The 25484-nt window shown below is 36.3% G+C and overlaps 3 protein-coding genes across 4 annotated transcripts; 1 reads left to right on the top strand and 2 right to left on the bottom strand.

Moving 5' to 3' along the window:
* The first annotated feature begins 149 nt into the window (after positions 1-149).
* Positions 150-10981, top strand: LOC143862024 (epoxide hydrolase 1-like). Of its 2 annotated transcripts, none has more exons than XM_077373107.1 (4): positions 150-355; positions 771-1125; positions 4292-4530; positions 10468-10981. In XM_077373107.1, exons 1-4 carry the CDS (start codon positions 243-245, stop codon positions 10511-10513), a joined length of 753 nt encoding a protein of 250 aa, XP_077229222.1. In that variant the 5' UTR covers positions 150-242; the 3' UTR covers positions 10514-10981. The 2 variants fall into 2 exon arrangements, with proteins under 2 accessions (XP_077229222.1, XP_077229160.1); XM_077373045.1 differs by lacking the exon at positions 10468-10981 and adding an exon at positions 5585-6127.
* On the bottom strand, positions 7367-13765 carry LOC143862169 (Fumarylacetoacetate (FAA) hydrolase family). Its single transcript, XM_077373208.1, has 7 exons — positions 13496-13765; positions 13153-13318; positions 11147-11199; positions 8548-8610; positions 8234-8284; positions 8001-8118; positions 7367-7782 (listed from the first exon to the last, which is right to left on the bottom strand). Exons 1-7 carry the CDS (start codon positions 13598-13600, stop codon positions 7667-7669), a joined length of 672 nt encoding a protein of 223 aa, XP_077229323.1. The 5' UTR covers positions 13601-13765; the 3' UTR covers positions 7367-7666.
* A 1550-nt stretch (positions 13766-15315) lies between these two features.
* LOC143861947 (large ribosomal subunit protein eL18y-like) lies at positions 15316-25169 on the bottom strand. Its single transcript, XM_077372949.1, has 5 exons — positions 25045-25169; positions 24852-24941; positions 24643-24771; positions 23852-24034; positions 15316-15655 (listed from the first exon to the last, which is right to left on the bottom strand). Exons 1-5 carry the CDS (start codon positions 25045-25047, stop codon positions 15500-15502), a joined length of 561 nt encoding a protein of 186 aa, XP_077229064.1. The 5' UTR covers positions 25048-25169; the 3' UTR covers positions 15316-15499.
* Between the last annotated feature and the right edge of the window lie 315 nt (positions 25170-25484).

The raw sequence follows: 25484 nt of genomic DNA, 5'->3' as shown, positions 1-25484 counted from the left end.
TTCTTCTGCAAGTGCCACGATAACTATAATCAGCAACCATGTGTTTTTTTGTAGGCTAACGTTCTTTTCAGATTGTGACAACCAATGTCAATGTTGAGGGGCCCATCCAATAATACGAAACATAAAGATTCTTACCCCTTCCTTTCAGTAATCTATCCCCAACAAGACAAAATTCCGCTATGTAGCTTCTACAAAAGCCCATAAACCAAAAAAGATGAACTAACAAAGAGATAGAGAGAAAAATGGGAGGTGGAATAGAGCATAGGATGGTTAAGGTGAATGGCATAAACATGCACGTTGCAGAGAAAGGCCAAGGCCCAATTGTCCTCCTCATCCATGGATTTCCCGAACTCTGGTATTCTTACAATTTTTTTTAACCAAAGTTTGGTTTGGATTAGCCAAAGATCAGTTTGCCTTATCTCTGAATTATATTATTTATGACCCAGTTCATTTCAGATTATGACAACCGATGATGAGCCTCCAAACTTATTATTGGGCTCAAAATTACATTAATTTTGAGTCCAATAATCAGTCTGGTGCTCATCATCAGTTATCATAATCTCAAACGAACAGGGCCTTAGTTCGCGATTATATCTGTGTTATATTATTTAAGGCCCTCTACATTTCAGATTGCGAGAAGTGAGAAGTGATGATGAGCCCCCAAACTTATTATTGGACTCAAAATTGATGGCTCACCATCGGTTATCATAATCTCAAATGGACAGGGCCTTAGTTCGTTATTATATCTGAATTATATTATTTTCCAACAGGTATTCATGGCGCCATCAGATCATGGGCCTCGCGGCCCATGGCTACCGAGCCGTGGCTCCGGACCTTCGGGGCTACGGCGAGACCGATGCACCTCCTACTCAGTCTAGTTACACTGTCTTTCACATAGTTGGTGACCTACTAGCCCTGATTGAAACCTTAGGGGAAGATCAGGTGTTTGTTGTGGGACATGATTGGGGTGCTTATATGGCTTGGTTTCTCTGCCTCTTTAGGCCTGATAGGGTTAAAGCTCTTGTTAATCTTAGTGTTGTATTCATACCAAGGAACCCTAAATGGAAGCCTGTACAGGGCTTAAGGGCAGTACTTGGTGATGACTATTACATGTGCAGATTTCAGGTTCAAACTTCTTCAACTTCTTCTCTGTTACAGTTGTTTTTTCCTATTTTGCTGATTTCTATTTCCTATTTTGCTTCGGGAAATGTTATCAGCACAGCCATAATTTGATACTTGCGCAATCCCAACAGTCTTTTCTTCTTTAATTGATTTGTGTGAGCTTTTTGGGAAATGTAATAACCTTTTGACAGCTGTATTAATACTAAAAAGACAAGATAGTTTGTGAAAATAACAAAATATGGTAGTGCTGATATCATTTCCCTTTGCTTTTTCTAATTTCTATGACATTCAGATGAGGCAGTGATAACACACCTTTGCTTTTTCTTCTTCTTCTGTCTCTTTCTTCAATCTTTTATGGAGATTGATAAGCATAAATATGAATTAGAGACTGATTCTGATTTTGTGATTGTTTTCTTTTATAGTTTCTTTTTTGTTAGGTGTCTATCCTTTCTATCTTTTGGCCTTCCCTGTTATTAGGTTTCTATCTTTTCTGGCCGTTTGGATACATGGATTTTATAATCCTGGATTTTGCAACCTAAAACTGAATTTTATAAGTGAGAATCTAGATTTTATAAGCTAAGCTGGGATTGAACCTGCGACCTCTAGGTTGAGATACAAAGCCACAACCATTGAGCTACAGATCCAACCCCTAAAACCTAGATTTTACAATCCCGGAAATGCACAAGCCAAGCTTTAAATTATAAAATCCAGATTTTAGCTTGTAAAATCCAGGATTTTACAATCCTAGATTATAGAATCTTTGTTTCCAAATTGCCCCTTTATTTATATAAGATGAGAAAAATTTGACCCTTTGGATGGTTGGGGAGTTCTTAAGCCACTAAGACTTAGTCACAATCCATTCAAATCCCTTATCGATTGGATTGGATCTGGAGCGTTCTTCAGATTCCACCTCCCGTGTCTTAGTCTAGGTCTTTTTCAAATCGGACCGTCCACCAAAGTGTCCTAGCGGGTCCTTTTTTTAATGGCAGTAGGTGCTTCTTTGTAAGATCTCACATCAGAAAGGGAGGTGGGTCCTTTTTTTAATGGCAGTAGGTGCTTCTTTGTAAGATCTCACATCAGAAAGGGAGGTGGTTCGTAGTGAGTATGGGTACGCCATAGGAAGGGTAGATAGGATATTCTGTCATAAAGCAAATGTAATCTTGACTATATACGAAATACTTATGCAATTGAATATGTGAAAACTACCCTGAGTTATTTGAAGGTCCAATCTCATCCTAATCTACTTGGTTAAAATATGATCTGTGATTTTGTTAAAGATAGTCATTTTGTGCTTTGTATGTTGAGATAATACTGGGTAACAACATTCATTTGCAGAAAACTATCAAGACCCAAGTAAAAAGAAGGTTGTTGAATTTCGGTTAAGTGGGTAGAATGTAAAGACCGACCCGACTTGGGTCTTTACTGTTAATAATTTTTAGTAAACATTCTACATAAATCCTTCTTGATCGACAGCCCTACAAGCCTGATCTAAAATTGGAGCATTTAGGACCGTTGGATCAAGCATGATACGGGAAAACAACACTTCAACTCCGTTCTTGGTCTCCATGGCTCAAATTCTTCCATGAGAGTGGAAGCTTTTGAGGGGTTTGTCTTCCCTTCAAGCCATTATAAATCTCTGCTCCATCATTGTTGAACTTCTGAGGTATTTATCACCTCACCTTCTTCAATATACTGGCCTCTCATGAAGCTCAGTTCCGCATTTAGAGAGTTGATATTACGATTTTCTTCCAATTGGGATTTTCTTTTGAGGTGTTTGATTTTGTTAAACTTGCATGGTGAATAAGAACCCTCTTTCTTGAGTTCATTCTAGAAATTCCACTTCTTTATATTGTTGTCTGAATTGAACAATAAATGAGGGACTGTTTGAATGGATTCTTGTAGATGTTCTTGGATAGGATCTTTGCTTATTGATGAAAGAAAAAATATCATATTTAACATGATTGATATCAGTTTTGATCCCAGCATACGATTCAAAAAAAAAAAGATACCAATTGAAGAAAATCAAAAGTCATGATTGAGGCCAACTGAAGTAAAAAATTCAAAGATTTATATCTTGATTACGCTTGAAGGCTTAGTTCATTGCATCATAAAGATCATGCTTCCTGTATTGCATATTGTATCAAAGATGGAGAGGCCAAAAGGTTGAGGGAACAACTCAGAGGTGGAGGTTCCAGCTGCTCACCAGGGTATTAAGCTGTTGGAGAGAGAGAGTTCTTGGATAAAATTATCATTGAAGGTGATTCCCTAAATGTTATTCGATGGCTCAGGGGGTTCTCACTCCTTTCCTTGGAGATTCGCCTCTCTTTTTTGACAAGATACAGGATCTTGTGGGAGACTTCTCTCCATCCTTCAGTCATGTCAGGAGATCGGCCAACAGGAAGCCAATATAGTCTTGCTAAGGGAGGGGTCTACAAGGAATCCTTTGAAATGTTACTTTCTGCCCCATTAACTTTTTGTCCTCATATCTTTTCCTCCGCTCCATTGGGAGGAATCTAGGTCGTTTCTGTATCTTTTTCTCTATGTTTTGCATTTTCTTTGTTGTATCGACCATCTCGGTCTTGTTTTTCCTATCAATATAATCTCTTTACCCTTAAAAAAAAAAAAAAAAAACTTAAAATGTTGATATGATTCGTTTTAACTTTAATTCAATGGCTGCAGGAAATCTGATCCATTTATCTGCTCTAATGCTAGATGTGTAAGTGTGAGGGGAAAAAATCAATAATTTCTTACTAGATAATTGTACAGGATTCCAACGACTGTTTAAAAAATCCCCAAGTCTATCAATGACTTACCAGAGTCGACTTGGTTTTACCTTGGACGAGTACTTGCCCGAGCATCTTTATCATTTATGGTACAACACATATTAATACAAAATAGAGGAGAAAAGTTACAAAAATTTTCTGTGCAAATCACATAGAACTTAGTTTCAGTCTGACAAATAAAACATGGATGTCACTCCAATGAAACAAGAGCTCATTTTTTAGTAGCTACATCCCATCTTTGGTTTTGAATTAGCTAAATCCATATTTATAGGCACTCTCATCTTGCATTAAAAGCCATAAAATATTGAGACTAAGTTAACTAGTTGTGCCATTATGCTTTGTTGCTTCCTTCTAATTGTAATTGTTAGCTCTGCTATTACCTGTAGGAGCCTGGAGAAGCAGAAGCTGAGTTTGCTTCCATTAATACTACAGAGGTTATGAAAATATTTCTCACACTTCGCGACCCAAATCCCTTAATGATGCCTAAAGGAAAGATGAGAGATTTGGCTAGTAAAGAAATCACATTGCCTTCTTGGTTGTCGGAAGATGACATTAATTATTATGCCGACAAATTCAACAAGACGGGCTTCACTGGAGGATTTAACTACTACCGTAATTCCGATCCGTATGTTATCTCAACCTTTGATTTATTTGAAAATTTCCTCTGAAACATGACTCAAATAAATAGTAACACAATTTCTTCCATTTTCTTAATAAAATTCTATTTTATGGAGGGAAAAAAATCACATCACATGTTCCAATTAACTATCACGCCTTTTCTTCGTAGTGTAGCATGTTTTCAATTATAATGGTAAGTCATATAGATGCTGCTTTAAATTTATTACTTATTCCATCTAAAGGTCAATATAGTTATGTTTTATGGTGTTTATTTACATATGTTTTGAGTCTTGTCTCATGGTATTGGGATATCCATACCCATACCCATATCAGTGTCCATGATTTGGGAAAATGTCGATTAACGTCTCAGTTCTAGTGTCTCTGTCCGTATCAGTATTCTGTATCTGGGTATCATAGAAATAAAGACCTAAGATGGCATAGTGATTGCATAATAAAGAATACTGGGGAGGAATGTTTTCCAATGGACAACTAGAAGAAACAATATATGATGCAGAACATGAGATGTGTTGGAGAGTTGGTAGTGGAGCAGTTAAAACTTAGTTAGGACTGTTGCGAATTGTGCAGCTGAAGATGTGTAAATGGACATGAAGTTTCAACAGAAAAATAGGTAATGGTGAGTTCTCGACTTCGTAAAACTTGAAGAGTGCAATGGGAGTTCTGGATGCATGATGCTTACAACGTTGAAAGAAATACATAAGAAATGTGCTCAAAAACTAATGCTGAGAGATGAATAGCCTCGTAGATTGTAATAACATCAACATTCTTTTGTTTTTAATAACTAATGGCCTTCATGTTGTCATCCTTAGTTTCATAGTAATCATGGAATTTTGAGTAAAGAGTATGCTTTATCTTTATACACCCATGTTGTATCATAATGATGAATAGAGTTCTTCATTTGAAGTTTTGCTCAAGATGATCTCAGAGCCCCTCCCATCTTTGTTTTTCGTGTCTCAATCTCGCTAATGACTTTTCTTTTCTTCTTCTGGTCTTGTGAGAAGTTGGTTGATCGATCTCAAGGAACTTCTGTGACTAATGTGCAGAAACTGGGAACTATTAGCTGCATGGACTGGGGCACAAGTGAAAGTTCCGGCCAAGTTTATTATCGGAGATCAGGACCTTACCTATCTTATGCCAGGTACCAAGGACTATATACACCAGGGGGGTTTCAAGAAAGATGTACCTTTTCTGCAGGAGATAGTTGTAATGGAAGGAGTGGCTCACTTCATCAATCAGGAAAAAGCAGATGAAATCACCATGCACATTTACGACTTCATTCAAAAGTTCTAATCAACTTTGCTCACTTTGTTTTCGTAGTTTGCTGTGTAGAATTCAAATAAAGTAATTGGGTATCGTAACTTTTGGGTAGGAAGCTATTGGAAAGAAATGGATCTGTGTGCTGTTCTTACTGTGGAGAGGCAGAAGCCTCATTGTTCCTCTTCTGTTTCTGTAAAATTTGCCATGTTTGCATCTGATGAAGATTTTTCTTGGGTGAGAAATGTGATAATTGTTTTTCTCTCTGAACAAAATCTCTCAGATTTGTTTTTTTTTTTTTTTTAAGTAAATAAAGCTGCTTCCTTCAACAATTCTCATTCTCTGTTTTCGAAAAATCAGTGGTTTTAGCCACAGCGAATCAAGCATCTAGAGAAACGGGCAAGACAGGCCTGGTCTACGAAATGCCATTCTCTTCTTTTACTCCCTATCTTTCCATTCTCCGTAATGAAGTAGGCACAGAAATGCTGCCCAGAAGGGAATCATTGTTCGACACTTATTGGGTTGTCTGCCTATTTGGTTGTGCCTAGAGAGTAGTGTATAATTAGTCTACATGTAGGAGACAAGCATTAGATTTGCCTAGAACTTACCTCGGAGAATAGTAGTACAGTAGTGTTTGGTTGTCAACCTTGTAAGTATGGTAAGGGGTGTCATTGCCAATATAGAGAGAAGAGGAAGAGAGAAATATAGAGAGAGAGAGCATTCCGAAGAATTTCAAGCAAAATTACACCTTTTTTGTGGTATTAGGCTTGGATATTATTGGGAAGGAATAAGGGTGACACATCAACAGACATACAATGATTAACCAAGAGATATATCCCTTAGTCTCCAAGGATCGCAATGCTATATTGGCAACCAAATGCCAATATAGCAAGTAAAACTCCTAAGCCATCCTCGCTTTTGTGCAACCAAACACACTTAAGTCGAGCCAAATGCATTGAGAACACTTTGATTGGATGATCCAAAGCCCTTGATCCCTCAAGCCTCATTTAGAGTTCCATCAAATTGTCGGTTTTGCCTTTTACCATTGATAGTAAAAATGTCTTTTTTAGCTTTTAGGCGTTCTCTCTAGTACATATCTTGTTGTCGGAATAGATTTCATTGAGTTTGAGATGTTGCAAATGATCTGCCTCGGGCGGGTTTCATCTCTTCAGTAGTGTTATGGAGGGGAAGACATAGTTTGGCTATTTGTTAAATAATTCTTTCTAATTGGAAATGATATTTCCACCCCCTTGTCCATCAGTTCATCCCATTTGTGCGTTTTTTTTCTAAAAAATGACTGCATTTCTGCCTCCTAGTTGAGTTCTTGAAAATGGACTTATATGGGAAATGATATTTCCACTCCCTTTCGAACATCTCCACCCTTCTTCCACTCTTTTCACCCCATTTGTTCGTCTTTTTTTTTCTAAAAATGACTGCACTGTTGCCTTTTATTTGTCTTTTCTTGAAAATAAAGGTCATTTTCAAGAAAAAAAAATAAACAAAAGGAGTGGAGTAGAGCCATGGTGGATTGGTTGGTTTATATGTCTGCAGCACTCCTAGAGCAATGCCAATGCAAGAACTTATCTTCATATTCAAGTGACTTGAGATCATAATACATGTAACCGATTACATTTTACTGTAGTTGTGTTCTATTTAGAAACTAGATCAGAAGATCTACAAGCAGAAAAAAGAAACAGATTATTGAGGTTTTATTAAGAGAAGGGTATTTTTCAATGGTCAGTACAGTTCCACATGGTTGTTTCTGGCGTTGAAATGGTGTGGTGTCACTGCAGTCTCTGCCTCTTATTGGTACTAGACAATGGGAACAATGTCTACCAAAACTGTCTTTGCTACAGCTACTTATAAGGATATCAACAACTTACTGGCCTCGAGCGCTTCTGAATGTCAAAGTATACATCAATCAGGCCTGTTATGCCCGCAGTTATCTTCTGCCCTACTCTTACTGGGCCAACTCCCTGCGGAGTACCTGCAAGAAGAACACCAACAGCTCTGTGAGCTATTTTCCTACGGGACGGTGTAATACAGAAACATTTGGATTTAGTCTTTGCTCTTGCTTTTGAAATTTTCGTGTATAATTAATTTCTTTTTACAGCTAAGTTTCATCAAGCCTCAAGATCAAAGGACTTAAAAGGCAAAAACATAAGACAACAAAAGCACCAAAACATAGAGAGGAAAACAACATACCAGTCAGTATGACATCTCCTTCTAGAAGAGTCATGATGGAGCTTATATGGCTTACAAGAAATGGTATCTTAAAAATCATATCCCTGGTTAAACCCTTCTGTCTGATTTCGTCATCGACCTATAGGAAATCATTCAGTTCTTTAATTATTCATGTGAGAAATCACACAGCGTAGATGGAATACCTTGTAACTACTAATAAAGTCAGGTAAGAAAGCAGAGACAATCTAGCGAACCTTTAGCCATAGCTCCAAGTTATCAGGATCCATCACCATTGATTTGGGCAGCTGCAAAGAAAGGATGAATCGGTGAGCGTAGTGCACTTATGCAACAGATAAAAGAAAAAAAATGGAAATCTTTTGAACAGAAAATAAGATTTTAAAGCAATTCAGAGTGGTAGACAACTAGACATACCCTCCAGCTTGTGATGGGGGAGCGGACATATATCCATGTTAAGTATAGAGAATCAAATTGTTATATTTATCTATTTCTTTTTTCATTATAATATAAGTGAAGTAATTAAGCTATCCAGAGATACATATTTTCTTACAACTTGACTAATAGGAGTGAAGGTGTCCTGCCCTTTAGCCACTGTCCATGGAAGACCTGCAGCCTAGTCAATAACACAAGAAAGGCTGTATCAGAATGTGAAGAGCCAAAGAGCATATTAGTACATACATATGATGTGTCCCCCATCAGAAATCAAAGACTACATGTGAATAACCTTTTTCATTGTTCAAATGCCACTGGCTCCAACCAACCTAAGTTGACACCCTCAGCTCTATCAAAGACAGACTTCAACCCATTCTTGGGCTTCAGCTGGCCATGCTGTGGCTCCACAGATTGCCATACTGAACTGTACCAAATCCATCATTTGCAAATAACATAGCTTTTAATGGATTATATTCCATAATGTAAATAAATGCAACGTATCACAAATTTGGAACACATTCTTCCTCATATCTGTTAGGGTCAATCAACTATTGGGCAGTTTACGTCTCAGGTTCATAAATACAGCATCATGATCAGTTTGTGGAGCGATCTCTTAACCATATTGAATCTTCTCATCACCAAGCAGGGAAGTGTTCGTATTAAGAACTGACCCAAGGGATATACCTCTATTCCCATGAGTTGGAAATCACTGCCCACAAGTTGCAAATTGGGAACTTCAAAACTTCAACATTGTTATGTGTGCTTGACCCTATTAAGGTTAGCACCTGAATGAGACAACTGGAATTTCTAGACTGTTCAACTTTGGAGAGTTGCATCTTGCAGAAAAAACCCCTGCTGGAGTTCCATTACATCCAGAGACTGCAAAACGGGTATACCACAAACGTACTCTGACATCTCTCATGTTACACAAACACCTCTAGGATCCTCGGCAAGGAGGGTTAACACCAACCTACTATTGAAGCACATCTTTCTTGGTGTACTGTTTCCAATTGACTATGCCTCCTTTAACACATATTTTCCTCTAATTTACTTTATTTATACATTCAAATTTGCAACTTTTTTTTGGTTAAATGAGGTCGCTAAATCTCTGGATTGCTTTGTGCCGTTTACAAAAATAGGCATCTACTTTGGAGCAAACAGAATCAAATAACCTAAATAATTAAATTTTGTTTCTAAAATTTTTTTGGCTTGTCCATCATTTTCAGTTTAGTTTATATTGTTTCAATAAATTGTTTGGGTTGTTCATCATTTGCACTTTAGTTCATACACAGTATATTTTTATGCTTGTGCTTAGTTATTTATGCATGTAACTGATTATATGCTCCATATATTGAATTCTGTTTTCTTTCTGTCACATCATATTTTGGCTGATAATCCCACTTTATGAAATTGCATTCAGTGCTTGGGAAATAGTTGGTATTGTCAATGTTTTATTTTAATGATAGGTCCATATTTCATATAACACAAGAATGACACCATAATCAAGAGTAAATTGATTTATTTCTCATTCACTAAGCAAGAAAAGATTATCAAGTTAAATATTTGATTTCTTTCTTTCTTTCGTTTTTTGAATGGTTATATATTTGATTTCTATGACGATATGTCGAGAAAAATAATCTAATCTGCCAGCTTTTCAGAACATATGGCTTCTCACACTTCTGTTATGCATTCTGGTTCAAGTCCCCTTCAGAAAACTATGGACAAATCGTTCCCAATTGAATCCTTATTTAAAACTGAGATGTTTATACCAATGTAGTTTAGTTTTCCATCGCCTGTAAACCTAGCCGTGTGGCAAGGATGTTTACAATTGATACATTTTGCATGCAAGTGGGTTTAGGTGCCCATCGCATAGTGAGACTTCTCTCTTCATGCCAAAAGAATCAAACTAAAGATACAATGCATTAAGGTGGCAGAAGCACTTAAGGGATCTGGATCTTCAATTTTGACACTCCATCCTTAGCTGAGACCCTCTATCTTGTTATGTGTCGGTTATATATTGTTATTATCTACGTTTCAGGTTTTCTTTCAGTGTTACAGTCCAAGTGCCAGCTCAAGTACTATGAAAGTGATCCTCGACAGATCAGAAGGACATTTTTCACTTAAATGCCATGTGTCACTCTTTGAAAATCATAACAAATCTGTGACATATATTGATAACGTTAAAGAATTCTTCAAAAGGTTCAGGAATTTCTGCAAGAGATGAAAAGGATACATGTAGAATGATTTGATTGATCAACTGTGCAAAGGCATTGTTTTACTCGTGTATCCCATTCTACATTGGCATATTGCTTCTATGAAGTTCTATGACCATTCTTATCTTTCAACCTCTAGAAGCCAGTCACTCAGCTTAGGCTAGATCACTTGGATGACCATTCTGGAATGACTCGAGAACCGAAGATGGATTACCCTTTGGTTAGAATCATATCATGATATTTATCTTGTCTTGTGAAATTATGTTGACAAAACTTACTTGGAATCTCGACATCATCACATCCCTATACAAAGGTAACATCATAATTTTGTTTTTCTTATATTGTGAGCTAAATTCAGGGATATAAGGCACACAATTTCCGACCAAGAACAAGTACTGTAGCTCATTTACGTTGTAAAATCTCAAAGGGAGGTTCATACTTTACTGGAAAGGTGTCTCAATACATGATTCTTTTTTCTCAAAAGAATATGAAATAAATGCCTACCTTAGCAGAAGATTGGATTTCCCTTGCAGTCATATCCAAGGCAAGTGCATAACCTGGAACATGCACAGCCAGCCAAATGACCATCAATGTCATGGCATTTACATGTGAGATTCAGAGCTGTACTCAAAACTTAAATAGTAAGATTCAGAGCTGTAAACATGCTATATTCATGGCTCTTGTTTGGTCACTACTTTCCCACATATATGCCATCTTCATATAACATTAAAACATTAAAAAGAAAATACCAATTCAGAACACGTAGGGAAATTTGGACAATGATATTTTTTTCAGAAAATGATAGGCAATAAAACCCACTTATATACAATTTATAGCATAAAAGCCGGATATGTTGAATCCTGCAATACCCAAGGTTTTAAATTTCGGCCGAAATCTGAAATTTAGGATTTCAGTGAGGACCGAAACTGAAACGTTCCGAAACCGAAATTTCCGAAATTTACAAAATTTCAGAAATATCGGCGAAATTTTTGCCAAAATATTAATTTTTTATTCCTTTACCAAATTTCAGCCGAAATTACTGAAATTTTGGGATTTCGGTTAAAATTTAGGTTCTGGTTAACCCCGAAATTACCTCCGAAACCAAAATTTAAAACCTTGGCAATACCTACACAGTATACAAAGTTGGAGCTGCAGTATGCTATCAACTACAAAGAGTACAACAGAGTAGACTTAATTTGATTTAGTTCAAAAGCAAGTGACAAAGGATCTTTTGACACTTTAGAACAATGACAAGATGATCTCGTTTAGATACAGGCAACCTGTACAAAATTTTAAAGAAATTCGAAAGAAATCCCATGAAAAAGAAGTACCCACCTAGGTCTCCCAAGACTTTGGAACTTGAACAAGGAATCACACTATTGAATTGACAATTCTACTAATTCATGGTCTTCCTATTGGCATGCCTAAAACTAGTAACTGCAATTCGCTTCACAATCACCATAGACTCTACTAAACCAAGTCATAACTGTCATAGAGGTATATCAGACCACTAAAATCCGATCACTAGAAGAGAGACAGCTTCAATCTAACCATTTAAATTTATTACAATAAGATTAACATCATCTGCCCTGAACAGGTGCTTAATATTTTTTATTTTTTCAATAATAGAAACCATAATTCCAAGTCAGCAGAACAACTCTTCCCTAATCTTGAGGTCACAGTTCATCCATTATGAATAAGATTTGGGTAAGAATAATAAAGAAAAATTGACATAGAGCACCGAATTGAGCCTAACAAGCTTTAAATAGTCCAATTCTGTGATGAATTGGACCATATTAATTTAGAAAACCCAGTGTCATCTTATTCCGTTTGATTATCCTCATCATAAAAACGGAGCATCTCACAAAATTTCTTGCATTTGGTCACAAAGGAGCAAGTTAGATATGATATGTACATGTTATGGGGTATATGATGTAGCTACAAAGTAGTTATTATAGGATTATGCTTCTTAGATTAGTGGGTGTTAGTTACTCATTATGTGTCATGTAAGTGTGTAATTGGGTTGGTGATGTGCCACACGGCCCACACCTTTGTGTTTGTATTTAAGGAGTTGTATCTTAATGAAAATGTAGATAATTTAGCAGCCAAAACAGAAACTTATGTTTCAGGAGTGTCATGGTTCCTCTCGAATTGAACCATTAGGAGGTCCGGTTGCCTCGAACAAGCCCTTCCCATCTTATTTTTTGTTTATTTGTGTTAAGGCCAATTAGACCTGTTTTGGTTGCAAATTCTCTACAATTTCATTAAGATACAACTTCTCAAATACAAACACAAAAGCTTGTCACATCACCAACCATTTACCCACTTACATGACACATAAAGCATCATGGTTCCTCTTGAATTGAACCATTAGGAGGTCCGGTAGCGTCGAACAAACCCTTCAATTCCCTTTTCCCATCCTATTTTTTGTTCAATTGAAATTGTTCTTCAAACAGATTCAGCTAGATTTTTCAAAATAAAAAACACAAAAGAAAGGAATCAAACCATACCTCCAACATAATCCATCGCAGATCCCTCCCCAACATCGCGAGCTTTCTTGCCAATAACAACAGCTAATTCAACTTCATGATCTAATGATTCCAAAGGGTGAGGAACTTCTATAGTTCCTCCATTCTCCAGATAAGATGAAGTAGGCTTTAAGAACAATACAGGCTCCTGAATCAATTAAAAAGCAAATCATTTTAAAGAACAAAAAAAAGCAGAATTCTAATTAGACATTGAACTGGAAAATAGATGATTATGATGATGATGATGATTATAAGATGCAAACAAAGAGCATGGTTGAAAACCCTAACCCTAGATCTGATGGGGAGAAGAAGGGGGAGGGGTAACCTTGGGAACAGCGTTGCCGAGTTCTTTAGCGTGAGCTGCGTAGTTTCTACCCACGGCAACGATCTTAGTTCCTATGCTTATTAGTTTCTGAGATGATGTCGCCATTAATGATGCCCTAATCGAAAAACAGAGACGAGAAGACGAAGAGGAAGAAGAAGAAGAAGCAGAGACAGAGAGAGGAAATGATGGGCAAGGAGTTAGGAGAAATGTCTAAGCAGAAAGCCACTTCCACTTGTACGCAAATTTTGGGTCCCAAAAGGAGAGCAAAATCCACACTGTTGATCTTGTAGAACATCATGAAATTACTCTGATATAATCATATAATGGTCATAAGAATTGGAAAAGTAAATGAAGGTAAAGTTAGTAGGATGCGACTTGATTATAGTGTAATGAGGAATGTCACAACCAAGGTTTTAAATTTCGGTTTCGGGGTTAATTTCGCACCTAGCCGAAACCAAAATTTCCTCCGAAATTCAGTAAAGACACATGAAATGTCAGTTTTTTGGGCCGAAATTTGGTAAAGGAATAAAAAAAAATTTCAAATTTCGCTGAAATTGACCAATATTTCGAAATTTTGTACATTTCGCCAATTTCGGTTTCGGTCCCAAATTTCAGATTTTAGTTGGGACCGAAACCGAAATCACAAAATCCGAAATTTCGGCAAGAGTACCAAATTTCAAAATTTTCAGTAATTTCGGCAGAAATTTAGCGAAAATGTGACTTTTTAAAATTTGTTTACCAAATTTGGTGTGATTTTTTACCAGATTTTGGCCGAAATTGAATTTAAATCCATGGTCACGTCGACATATGGGATCTCGCCTGTGATTGATTTGAACCGTTTGATAGGGTTTGCTTTCGATCGATCTCCTATGCCCCAAAAATTAGACCAACCATATCCTAGGGTAGGGACCATCCCAGAAGGAATTTTTGAGGATGGACTATTATTGCATGTGAGAGCAGCAACACTGTTAGAAGCAGAGTTATGTTACCATTAGAGTCCAGCAATTATGTTAACGTTAGAGTCCAGCCAATAATGAATTGAGTTCAGTTAGTAGTAGTTTAAGAGTCCTAACTTGTAGGGAAGTTGTTATTATGGGTTGAGTCATGGAATGAAGAATCCTGACGTGTAGGGAGTCTGTGAACCCAACCAATAACCTCTGTGTTATTTGAGGCCTGGTTTCCTCTGTTAAACCAGTATTGTAACAGATGGCTAACTAAGGTCCAAGTAAGAAGGGACCTCACTTTACTTTCTGAAGAATAAATGACAAATGGCATGTTTGTTAAAGGGCTGACAAAATAGGGATGGTTCTGAAAATTTAATTTAAGACCACCTCTTGGGGCACTAAGCAGATTCCGGCCTTTTCCCCTTTGGACTCCACCCTCATATCATCTTCACTCCCTGATTCCATTCATCTTTTGAACCAAATGCCGAAATCAGGTGGAATCAGAATAGGATGTCAATTCCAGCACCTGTTTCAGGCAATCCAACTGTGCACCCCTAGTAGTACAGTTCCAATCATGGTTTTAAATTTTGACTGAAATCCGAAGAAACTGAAATCGCCAATACCCAAAACGGCACCGGATGATCCGAAATTTCAAAATTTTATTTCATCCAAAATTTGGAGAAAATCAAGCCAAAAATCTCAAAATTTTTAACCATTCAGAAATTACCAAATTACCAAAATTCTGGAAATTTTGGGCAAAATTTGCTAATAACTAAAATATATTTTTTAATGGGGCACCCTATTTCGGCCGAAATTTCGGTGAGGGCCGAAATGCATTCCTAAACTGAAATTTAAAACCATGGTTCAAATTGAAAATGACAAACCCAAACTGTTCTAAACCTGAACCGGGTGATTAAGGAAAGAAAATCACACAAAGTTCAACAAAAAGACTTGAAAGTAGCAACATTCAAAACCAAAACTGGATGAAAAGGTAGAGTTCAACATATAAACTAGAAAGTAATAGCATAATGGAAAGCACAGTAGGTAAGGTTTTCCGTTCCTAAACTCTGTAGCCTCTGCTGTTCCGGCGGCCACGTGCCCTCTCAAATTTTCTCCCCTTGGAGCGCACGTAAGGTTTGGTATGACTGTGAGGAACACCAGGTGCCTTTCCAAAGTGTTTCAAGGCTTCCCTACTCTTCGGACCACGAAGGAGAACCTGCAAAAGCCCACAAGAATTCAACATCAGAAAATTCACTCTCCCTTCTATCCTTATATTATATATTCTTTCAGAATCATTGACAGTATCAGAAGCATTTCAAAACACAGGTTTAGTGTCCTGCAAGACGCCTCAAAAGTTTGTCCCTTATAGACTGCTGAGCTCGAACAGTAGACAAAAATGGCGAGCTCTTTAAGACATCCAAAGAGTATATCACCAATTTAGGGTGTCCTCAAAGGGTAACCCCTTTCAAGAAATTAAATGGCAATATCCAAATTTAGCAACCACACACTTTCAACTGAATTACACGAATTTAAAACAAAGCATATGCTAGTAAAAAATTAAAAATACCAAGAATGCTCTTAACTGTTCAAAGATTCAGCATTTCATTAAAATTCACGTCAGCATGAGAATAAATGTAAAGATCAACACCACACTGAACTAGCAGTCACCTTACTGATCTCATCAGAAAGATAAAACTCAATATTTTAACATGATCTCAGTAGAGTGAATGCGGGTCAAGCCAACCAAAGCTTAATCTAGATGCCGCAGTACATTGAAGCTAATACAAATTGATATATGTCATGAGAATAGAAGAGTTATGTTCAGTCCTCAATATCACCATAACCCATGGCTACTTGTCAAAAGTAGGGGCTTCACCTATAATGTTTTGTCATCTAAACATCACTATCAGTATAAGCTTATCACGTAAAAGGAGACTCTGAGAAGACAGAAACAATAGGCTTTGTTTGTTGCCTATCAAGAGTCTGACGAATCAACCTGCGTCACAGGTGCCCATAGCCTTTATGGTCATGTTTCACTACCGTTGCCACCGAGGATAGGTTAGTGAGCTGTTAAGTTTGTAGAACCATATTAACTAGACCTTGAATTTTCTTATCAAGGTCAAACATGTCTCAGACCTTGGTTTCCTGACTTAAAAACCCTCTTTCCTCTTCATGGTTTGGAATTTGGACTACTTGCTCAATGAAATTAAGAAAGAAGAATACTTATTCATGCATGCAAGCACGTGTACCAGTATTCTACAATTACTAAGTCAGAAATATAACTAGTAGTGTTGACTGCTAGATTCAGTTGAGACTGTCATTTGAAGTGAATAATGACCCGAGGAAGGGAAGGTTAAGTGTCTGCGGAAGGTGATTATCAGTCAGTAAAAATCTCAGGAAAAGAGGCATGGGAAAGGATAAAGCTATTGAAGGCATGCGCCTAGTTCGGAGGGGCAGAAAAACCATGGAAGGTCGAGGAGATGCATCAATGGGTGACAAAACAATAGAATATCCCATTTCTCCTAGAGCCGATAAAACTGAATGGAGATGAAGTCCTAATCAGTTTGGAATCAGAGACTCAAGCATCAAAAATCCATTATACGGGCGGTCAAGCACTAGGACACAAGTTGGCGATCTTGTCTGCTGCTAAATCTGACAAGGGAACCAATACTGGTGTAGGTCATACAGACTTTGTAAAGAAGAGTTGGCGATCTTGTCTGCTGCTAAATCTGACAAGGAAACTAATACTGGTGTAGGTCCTACAGACATCGTAAAGAAGAGCTGCTTGTTTGAAAAGAGTCGTTTTAAGTTTTACAATTAAGACAGGATGAAATGGCATGTATGAGAATCCATGTGACCGACCAATGAGAGAGTGCTTCAATGAAAGCGTCGGTCAGATCGCTTAGGCCTAGCAGATCTCTTTAAATTTTACGAGAAGTTAAAGAAACTTGAGGATAAAGGAATGGAAAAGGACATCTGATAAAAGAACACAAATCTTAGTAAGGGGGAAATACTAAATTAGATTGAAAGCTTGGATGTCATGGAAGAGGAAGAACATCTTCATGAAGACTTGGCTTTGCAACGGAAAAACCTCGAGATGGACTATGAAAAAATGTTAAAGAGCGGGAATAAGTCAGACAAATATCGAAGGTAACTTAGCTTAAGTAGATAAAAATGTGCCTTTCTTTCACCGATAGCAAGCATGAAAAGAAAAGATGCAATTTATTGCTTAGTACAAGGAGAGAGAGTTGTGTGTGTGTGTGTGTGTGTGTGTGTGGGGGGGGGGGGGGGGGGGGGACCTGACCCAGGTGGTTTCTCCATGGAATTCTACCAAAACTTTTGGGAGGAAATCAAAGATTAACTAATGGAATTCTTTATTGAATTTCCTAAAGGGAAGGTGATGGAGACCATCCAAGGGCTCGTACTCTAATTTTTATATGTCTTTTAGGTGTTTCTAAGTCCTTTAAGCTATAAGATGGGTACCACGGTCTTTTCATTAAGTCCTTTAAGCTATATGATGGATGCCACGGTCTTTTCCCATCAAAATCCCTTATGTTCTTGGAGTTACGAGTGTTTTAAATAGGTCGCACATATTTATTACGAAAATTTTACGACATTAAGTCATTACAAGGTATTTTAGTCCAAGGTATTAGGTTTCTATTTAGGGTTTTAGAACTTTTCTAGTTCTCTTTATTTTATTATTTATATATATATATATATATATATATATATGGTGAAAATGTTTGTGTGCCCGAGCGCACATAAGCTATATGTGCTTGAGTTTTTAAAAAGCTCCCCATTGGCTGAAAAATATGCTCCCAATAGCGTTATCGCAAAAACTTGATCGACTTCTTCTCTGCTACACCTCACTTATTGAGAGAGAGAAAACCCAAAGAGCTTCTCTACTTCGACTCGCTTACCGCGCGAGAAGAAACCTTAAGAGAGAAGGTTTTTCAACATCCACCGCCATGCAGAGGAAGAAAAAGGAGCGTTTTGAGCGTGGTTAAAATCCCAGGTTGGTTTTTTTTGTGATGTATAGTTTTTAAAACCTTTAACGTTTTGTGTTTCTGATTTAGGGTTTCTGACTCTTTTCTTTCTAAAATCGATTAGGATTTTGAGCAAGGAAGCAGGATTCTTCCCTGGGAGCCTTCGATTCCCACATTTAATTCCCGTTTCGATTCCCGCTCTGGCAACCTTGAGCAGGATTCTTCCATGGGAGCCTTCGATTCCCGCTTTTGATTCCCGTTTTGATTCCCGCTTTCGATTCCAGCTTTGGCAACCTTGGTTTTGAGTCTAAATCTGAAACCCTAAATCAGAAACCCTACATCACAAAAAATGGCTATCTGTGAGTGTTTTTTGTTTCTGATTTAGGATTTCTTTTATTCGAATTTCTTTTTTAAATCGATTTAGGGTTTTTGTATCAACGAAGATTTAGATTTAGGGTTTCTGTGAGTATTTGTATAGTGTGAATGGAATCAAATGAGATGTTGGGATCGATATCAGATAGTGTGAATCGAATCAATGGAGATTTAGGGTTTTTGTTAGTGTTTTTTCTAAATTCGATTAGGGGGTTTTGAGAATAAATCGAAAACCCAACATCATAAAAAATGGCTTTTTGTGAGTTTTTTTTTCTCTAATTTAGGATTTTCTTTTTGAAATCGATTTAGGATTTTTATATGTTCTTATAACAACCCAAAATCGATTTCAGATAGGGTGAATGGAATCGATGTATACAATGGATTGGTCTCAAGGTGACTGACTTAGTCAATAGCCTCGGTCATTTGCGAGATCAGAGTAGAATGGACCATGTACATCCAAAATAATCTAGACTTGATGCTGACATAACATTTTTCTTTAGATTAGTTTAGCTCTATAATTGTGTGAGTGTGTTGATTTTGCTTTTCTTTGATCAGCAAAATAGAAAAAAGCCTTGTTTATTTTTTAACTAACATTTGATAAGTTAGCCTTAATACAGCTCAACAATTGCAGTTACTATTTAGAAATTTTATTTTGTATGAATATTTTAGGGTGTCTTATTTTTTAGTAATTGATCCGAGTTTATTTGACATGGAGATAGTTGTCGATGTTTTTGTGGAGGAATGAATCACAAAATTTTCTTTTATTGGCTCATAGGATTGCTTAATTTAAATGGTTAATGTCATTGAGATTTGCTTGCTCTCTTTATTTGAATGATTGAGTGATTTACTTATTACTATTAGTTGGGTGAAGAGATCATTACCTATTTCTTCCGTTCGTTTCTTTTCTTATTAATGCATTTTTATTTTTTTCCTACATGTTAGAGTAACGTAACAAATGGCTTCCTCAAGCAACAATAGTGCTAACTCACGTGGCACACGATCAACCTTCAAATACTGTCAATGTTATTAGTTCTGAAAATTACCTAAAGTGACAAAAATAATAACAAAGGCTCTCGTACTACAGTTGAGGTGAAAACAACATGAGTAAACATTAAATAAATGTTATTTAGTTTGCTAATTTGTCAAAATTTTAACGTTTAAACATGCAGAGCTACAAGTGTAATTTTTTTTATTGGGATGATTTTGAATTAGACGAGATTGAGAGAGGCAAGGACTCAAGATTTAATAATAGATGCGAAAGCAGTAGCGAGAATTGGACGGACCAAGATCGCTTCAAAGCACTCAAGAATGAAATTACCATGCTTAAAGTGTTAGAAATTATAGTGTTTTTATTCTTGTTTTTCTTGTATATTTCTTACATTAGGTGAGTAAAATTCGAAAGAAATTTGATTTACGTAACGTTTGATATGTTTCTTAGATATAAAAGAAATTTAAAAGAAACTTATATCTTTTGAGCTTTGTGAACATATTCAACTCTTCCACAGTAGATGGATCATGTGGATTTGTAAGCTTTGTGTATTTTTATCTCTCTCCATCTATCTCTAAATATCTCTACAAGACTCTTCCACAGTAGATGGATCATGTTGATTTGTAAGCTTTGTGGATTTTTAATTCTCTCCATCTGTCTCTAAAAAAAACTCTTATCAACCAAAGTATCCTTCTTTGTAAGCCCATCCTACCTACAATTATTATTATTATTATTATATTTCATTTGGTTGTTTTTATAATACTTATGTAAGCTATGTGTATTTTTATCTCTCTCCATCTGTCTCTAAATATCTCTATGATACTCTTCCACAGTAGATGGATCATGTGGATTTGTAAACTTCGTATATTTTTACTCACTCCATCAGTCTAATTATCTATACAAGAGTTGTATATTTTCACAAAGCTCAAAAGATGCAAGTTTCTTTCAAATTTCTTTTGTGTCCAATAAACACATCACAGATTACGTAAATCAAATTTCTTTCGAGGTTTACTCACCTGGTGCTAGAAAGATACAAGAAAAAAAGAACAAAAACACTATAATTCCTAACACTTTAAGCATAGTAATTTCATTCTCGAGTCCTTTGAAGCGGTCTTAGCCCGTCCGATTCTCGTCACTGCCTCCGCGTCTATTGTGAAACCTTGAGTCCCTATCTGCCTCGGTCTCATCTAACTCAAAGTCACTCCAACGAAAAAATTTACACCTGTAGCCCTCCATGTTATTTAAACGTTAGAATTCTGACAAGTTGGCAAAAAACTAGATAACATTTATTGAATGTTTACTCGTGTTGTTTCCAGCGCAACTGTAGTGCGGGCGGCCTTTGTTATTATTTCGGTTGCTCTGGGTAATTTTCAGAACTGCTAGCTAATCACAATGACAGAACTCTGCGGTTGGTCGTATGCCACGTGAGTTAGCCTTATTGTTGCTTGAGAAAGCTATTTGTTACGTTCCTCTAACATGCAAAAAAAAAAAACAATATGCATTCACAAGAGAAAATAAATAGAAGAAATAGTTAATGATCTCTACACCCAACTAGCACTAACAAGTAAATCACTTAACCATTCAAATAAGAGAACAGGCAAATCTCAATCAAATTAACCATTCAAATTAAGCAACCCCATAAGCCAAAAAGGATAAGAAAATTTTGTGATTCATTGCTTTACAAATACATTTATAGCCATATGTATGTCAAATAAACCCGGAGGAATTACTAACAAATAAGACACCCTAAAATATTTATCCAAAATAAAATTTCTAAATTGTAACTGCAATTGTTGAGCTATATTATAGCTAACTTATCAAATGTTAGTTAAAAAAACAAAGTTTGTTTGTATTCTGCTGATTAAAGCGAAACAAAATCAACATAAGATAACATACACAATTGTAGAGCTAAACTAATATAAAGAAAATTGTTATGGTAGCATCAAGTCTAGATTAATTTAAATGTGCATGGTCCATTGCAATGTGATCTACCAAATGAGAGAAACTATTGACTCGGTCAGCCACCATGAGACCAATTTACTGCATCCATTCACTATCTGAAATCGATTTAGGGTTGTTGCTATTAGAACAAATAAAAACCCTAAATCGATTTCAAAAAGAAAATCCTCACATAAACCCTTAATCAGAAACAAAAAAAACACTGATGGAAAGCCATTTTTTGTGATGTAGGGTTTTTTATTTATTCTGATTTAGTCTCAAAACCCTAATTGATTTTAAAAAGAAAACACTCACAGAAATTCTAAATCTCCATTGATTCCATTAACTATCTAAAATCGATTTAGGGTTGATATAAAAACCCTAAATTTTCATTGATTCCATTCACACTATACAAGCACTCATAGAAACCCTAAATTTAATTTGAAATGCTTCTTAGGTACTTGTTAAATTTACCTATCAACTCAAGAACCTAATAAGACGATTTGGACAGGGACGCTTAAAGTGCATCTCTGTTTGCCCCTTTTTCTTAAGTATTTGGCAGGAAGACGATGGTAAACCACCTCTGGCAAAGGTATCACACTCAATTGATCCACCGAATGTGGTAGTTTTCACTTTGTCGATATCTGCAAGGAAAATTAACATGCATGAAAATAAAAAGAAGTTTTAACTATCGAGTACGGATGTATTGTGCTTGAAGGAAGAGGAAACAATAGATCATCTGATGATTCATTGTCCCTTTCCAAGGACGTTGTGTTCTCTCGAAAAGTTTTTGGCACGGCGTGCATGGTTCATAACACCGATATCATATAGGTCACATCAAGTCATATGTATCATTATCAATCGTGTCCAATATGATAGACATACTAATACATGAAGTCACAAATATTGCACCCATACCGATTCAATATCGACCGTATTGACTGTGACAAATATAATGAACATATATTGTGCAAGTGTGTCAACTTATAGTTTAAATGATATGTGAGGTAATAAGCTATTCAGTACAAACTTATGTTATAAGTTATAATAATCTATGTTAGTTTGCTAGTAATTTAATTATAATAAATTATTATTTATATCTTAATATGTTATAATATAATAATCTATGTTAGTTTGCTAGTAATTTAATTATAATAAGTATTTTTATGTTAATATGTTATAACTTATTAAGATGGGTGATTCCCTTTCTTCTAGTACATTGCCAAAAGAATCACAAGCAAAGGTTCAAATAAAATATTGACACTCTTACACCATCATTTACTTAAGGGCTGATATTGAACCTCTAAGTCATCTGATCACAAAACCACACTCATCCATTGGGTTGCAACTTCGCATATTGCTGTCCAATCCCTCTTGACCAACAAAACTTCAAGAAATCACACAAAACTATTTTACGGATATCACTTGGCTCACTTCCATCATTTGGAATGTTAAATCTGAAAGAAAAAGCAATTACAAAACTTTAACACAGAAGAGATGAGCCCAAAGTGTTTCTAGTCCAAAGAAAACACACCATATGCCAATGATCTCCTTCACAAATAGAAACATCCTCAATATTTCAGAGTTTCACCAACAGAATCAAAATCAACCACAAAGAGCCCATAACTGATCAAAAGATAATAGGGATGACAATTGACAGTACAAATAAATTTCAAATTCTAAGAAGCCGCCAGTCCAATTACCATTGACCCAGGCTAAATCCATAATCAGATTTTACGTCGCTACATTCTATAGGTATCACTAGTCTCAAACATGGAGTGGGTTATGTGAAGAACAAACACTCAAGAAAATGAACAAACAATAACAGTTTGAAACTAATATATAGCAAGGCTTTTCCGAAATTAAGAATGCAAACAAACAATAACAAATTGAAACTACTATAGCAAGGCTTTTCCTAAATTACAAATGTCGATTGCCTTAATGAACATACTATAATGCTACCGTATTCTTACTGAGGGGAGAAATGAAACTAATAGATAGCAAGGCTTTTTCCTAAATTAAGAATGCAGACAAACAAACAAACAATAACAATTCGAAACTATTATACAGCAAGGCTTTTCCTAAATTTCGAATATAGATTGCCTCCATGAACATGCTAGAATATTACCGTGTTCTGACCGAGAGGAGCACGGAGCGCAAGCTGGTCAAATGTCAGGCACTCTCCCCCGGCCTTGAGAATCCTAGCCCTCGCACGCTCAGTAAACCGCAGGGCCGTCACCTTCATTGCAGGGATTTCGGCTATCCTATTATCATTAGTTACAGTCCCAACAAGAACAGCAATCTTCCCCTCCTGAAAACAAAAGCACAAAATCAATAAATATCCTTTTTTTTAATGGTCAAATCAATAGATATCCCTAAATATAACTTTCATAGAGATACATAGAAACGATATCAGCACAACCATGTTTTATATTTTCACTAACACAACTCTTTTAGTATTCAGAGAACATTCAAAAGGTTATTACAGTTCCCAAAAAGCTCTCACAAGACAATTGAAACAAAAAAGACCAGCTACTTCCTTGCAATTGGGACTTGTTAACGAGTGCCCCGGGGGGCATTCGTTAAGGTGTATTGAAAATGTAAATTTACAATAAATTTACATAGGGATTGAGATTTTAAATAGCTTTTGAGTCTTTTTACTCAAACAATGTGTAGATTTACATTTTCAATGCACCTGAAGTAGTGCCCCCGGGACACTCGTTGAGGTGCATTGGAAAAGAAATTTTACAATAATTTTACATATGTTACATGTTTTAATACTTTTATATCAAACCCATGTGTAAAATTTCTTTTCCAAAGCACAAAATCAATAGCAAAGTTAGCAAAACCCTTTGGGGCATATAAATAAACAGAAAGAAATAGAGAAAAAAAAATCGAAAGATCGATGAAATTACCGACCTTGCCATTCATGAATCGAGTCATTCTCGAAAGGGACATGGGGGGTTTATTAACTTTGCTCATAAAAAGCCTCTTTAAAATTACAGCATTGAATTTACTCCCAGTTCTTCGAACAAGAAACCTGTAAAGCTGATAAAAAAAAAACCCATCGATTCAGAGAGAGAGAAAGACAAAAGAAAAGAGAAAGAAAAAGAAAACAAATTTCAGACCTTGACGAGAAGCTTGAGATAAATATCATCTGATTTAGGAGCGGTTCTCTTAGTCTTCTTCCTTTTGCCTCCAGCTACAAGATCGATACCCTAAAAGACGAGAAAAATTGGGGAAAAAATGGTTAGTAGGGGAAGAAGAAGATGAAGATCGTTGTTAGGGTTTTTTTGGGACAGAAATCGATTAGAGAAATACCATTTTTGCCGCTGGAACTGTTGATCGTCCTCACCTCCTCGAAGGAAAATGCGTCTGAGTTAGGGTTTTGTGTGAGTCTGAATATTTATATGAGAGCTAGGGTTTTCTTTTACTCGGTGGTTTTTAGTAGTATATGAAGTCATGGGACTACTGAAGTTAGTAGCCCGCCCTACTATAAATGCTCATTGGTCATTTGTTAATGGGTTTTTTAAAAGGGAATGATAAATTCACACCCCTGTAGGATAATTCGCAACCCTGTAAAGGAGGATCTATGGCAGACTTTAACTCTTTTTTCCGATGAAGTGGTACGAATGAGCTTACAGTTGGTGCGAATTTATAATCATCCTTTTTTAAAAACTATCTGTTTGATGGAGTATTCTAAAATTGCCACCTCTCATTTGCAAAAGACTCCCTGCTATTTGAATTTTTTTGTTAAAACA

The sequence above is a fragment of the Tasmannia lanceolata genome, unplaced genomic scaffold (assembly GCF_043159265.1).
Source record: "Tasmannia lanceolata isolate RefF3 unplaced genomic scaffold, GAP_Taslan_0.1 ptg000002l, whole genome shotgun sequence".
In the NCBI taxonomy this organism is placed as follows: domain Eukaryota; kingdom Viridiplantae; phylum Streptophyta; class Magnoliopsida; order Canellales; family Winteraceae; genus Tasmannia; species Tasmannia lanceolata.
The sequence above is the reverse complement of the archived record's forward strand: the minus strand, read 5'-3'. Positions and strand labels throughout refer to the sequence as shown.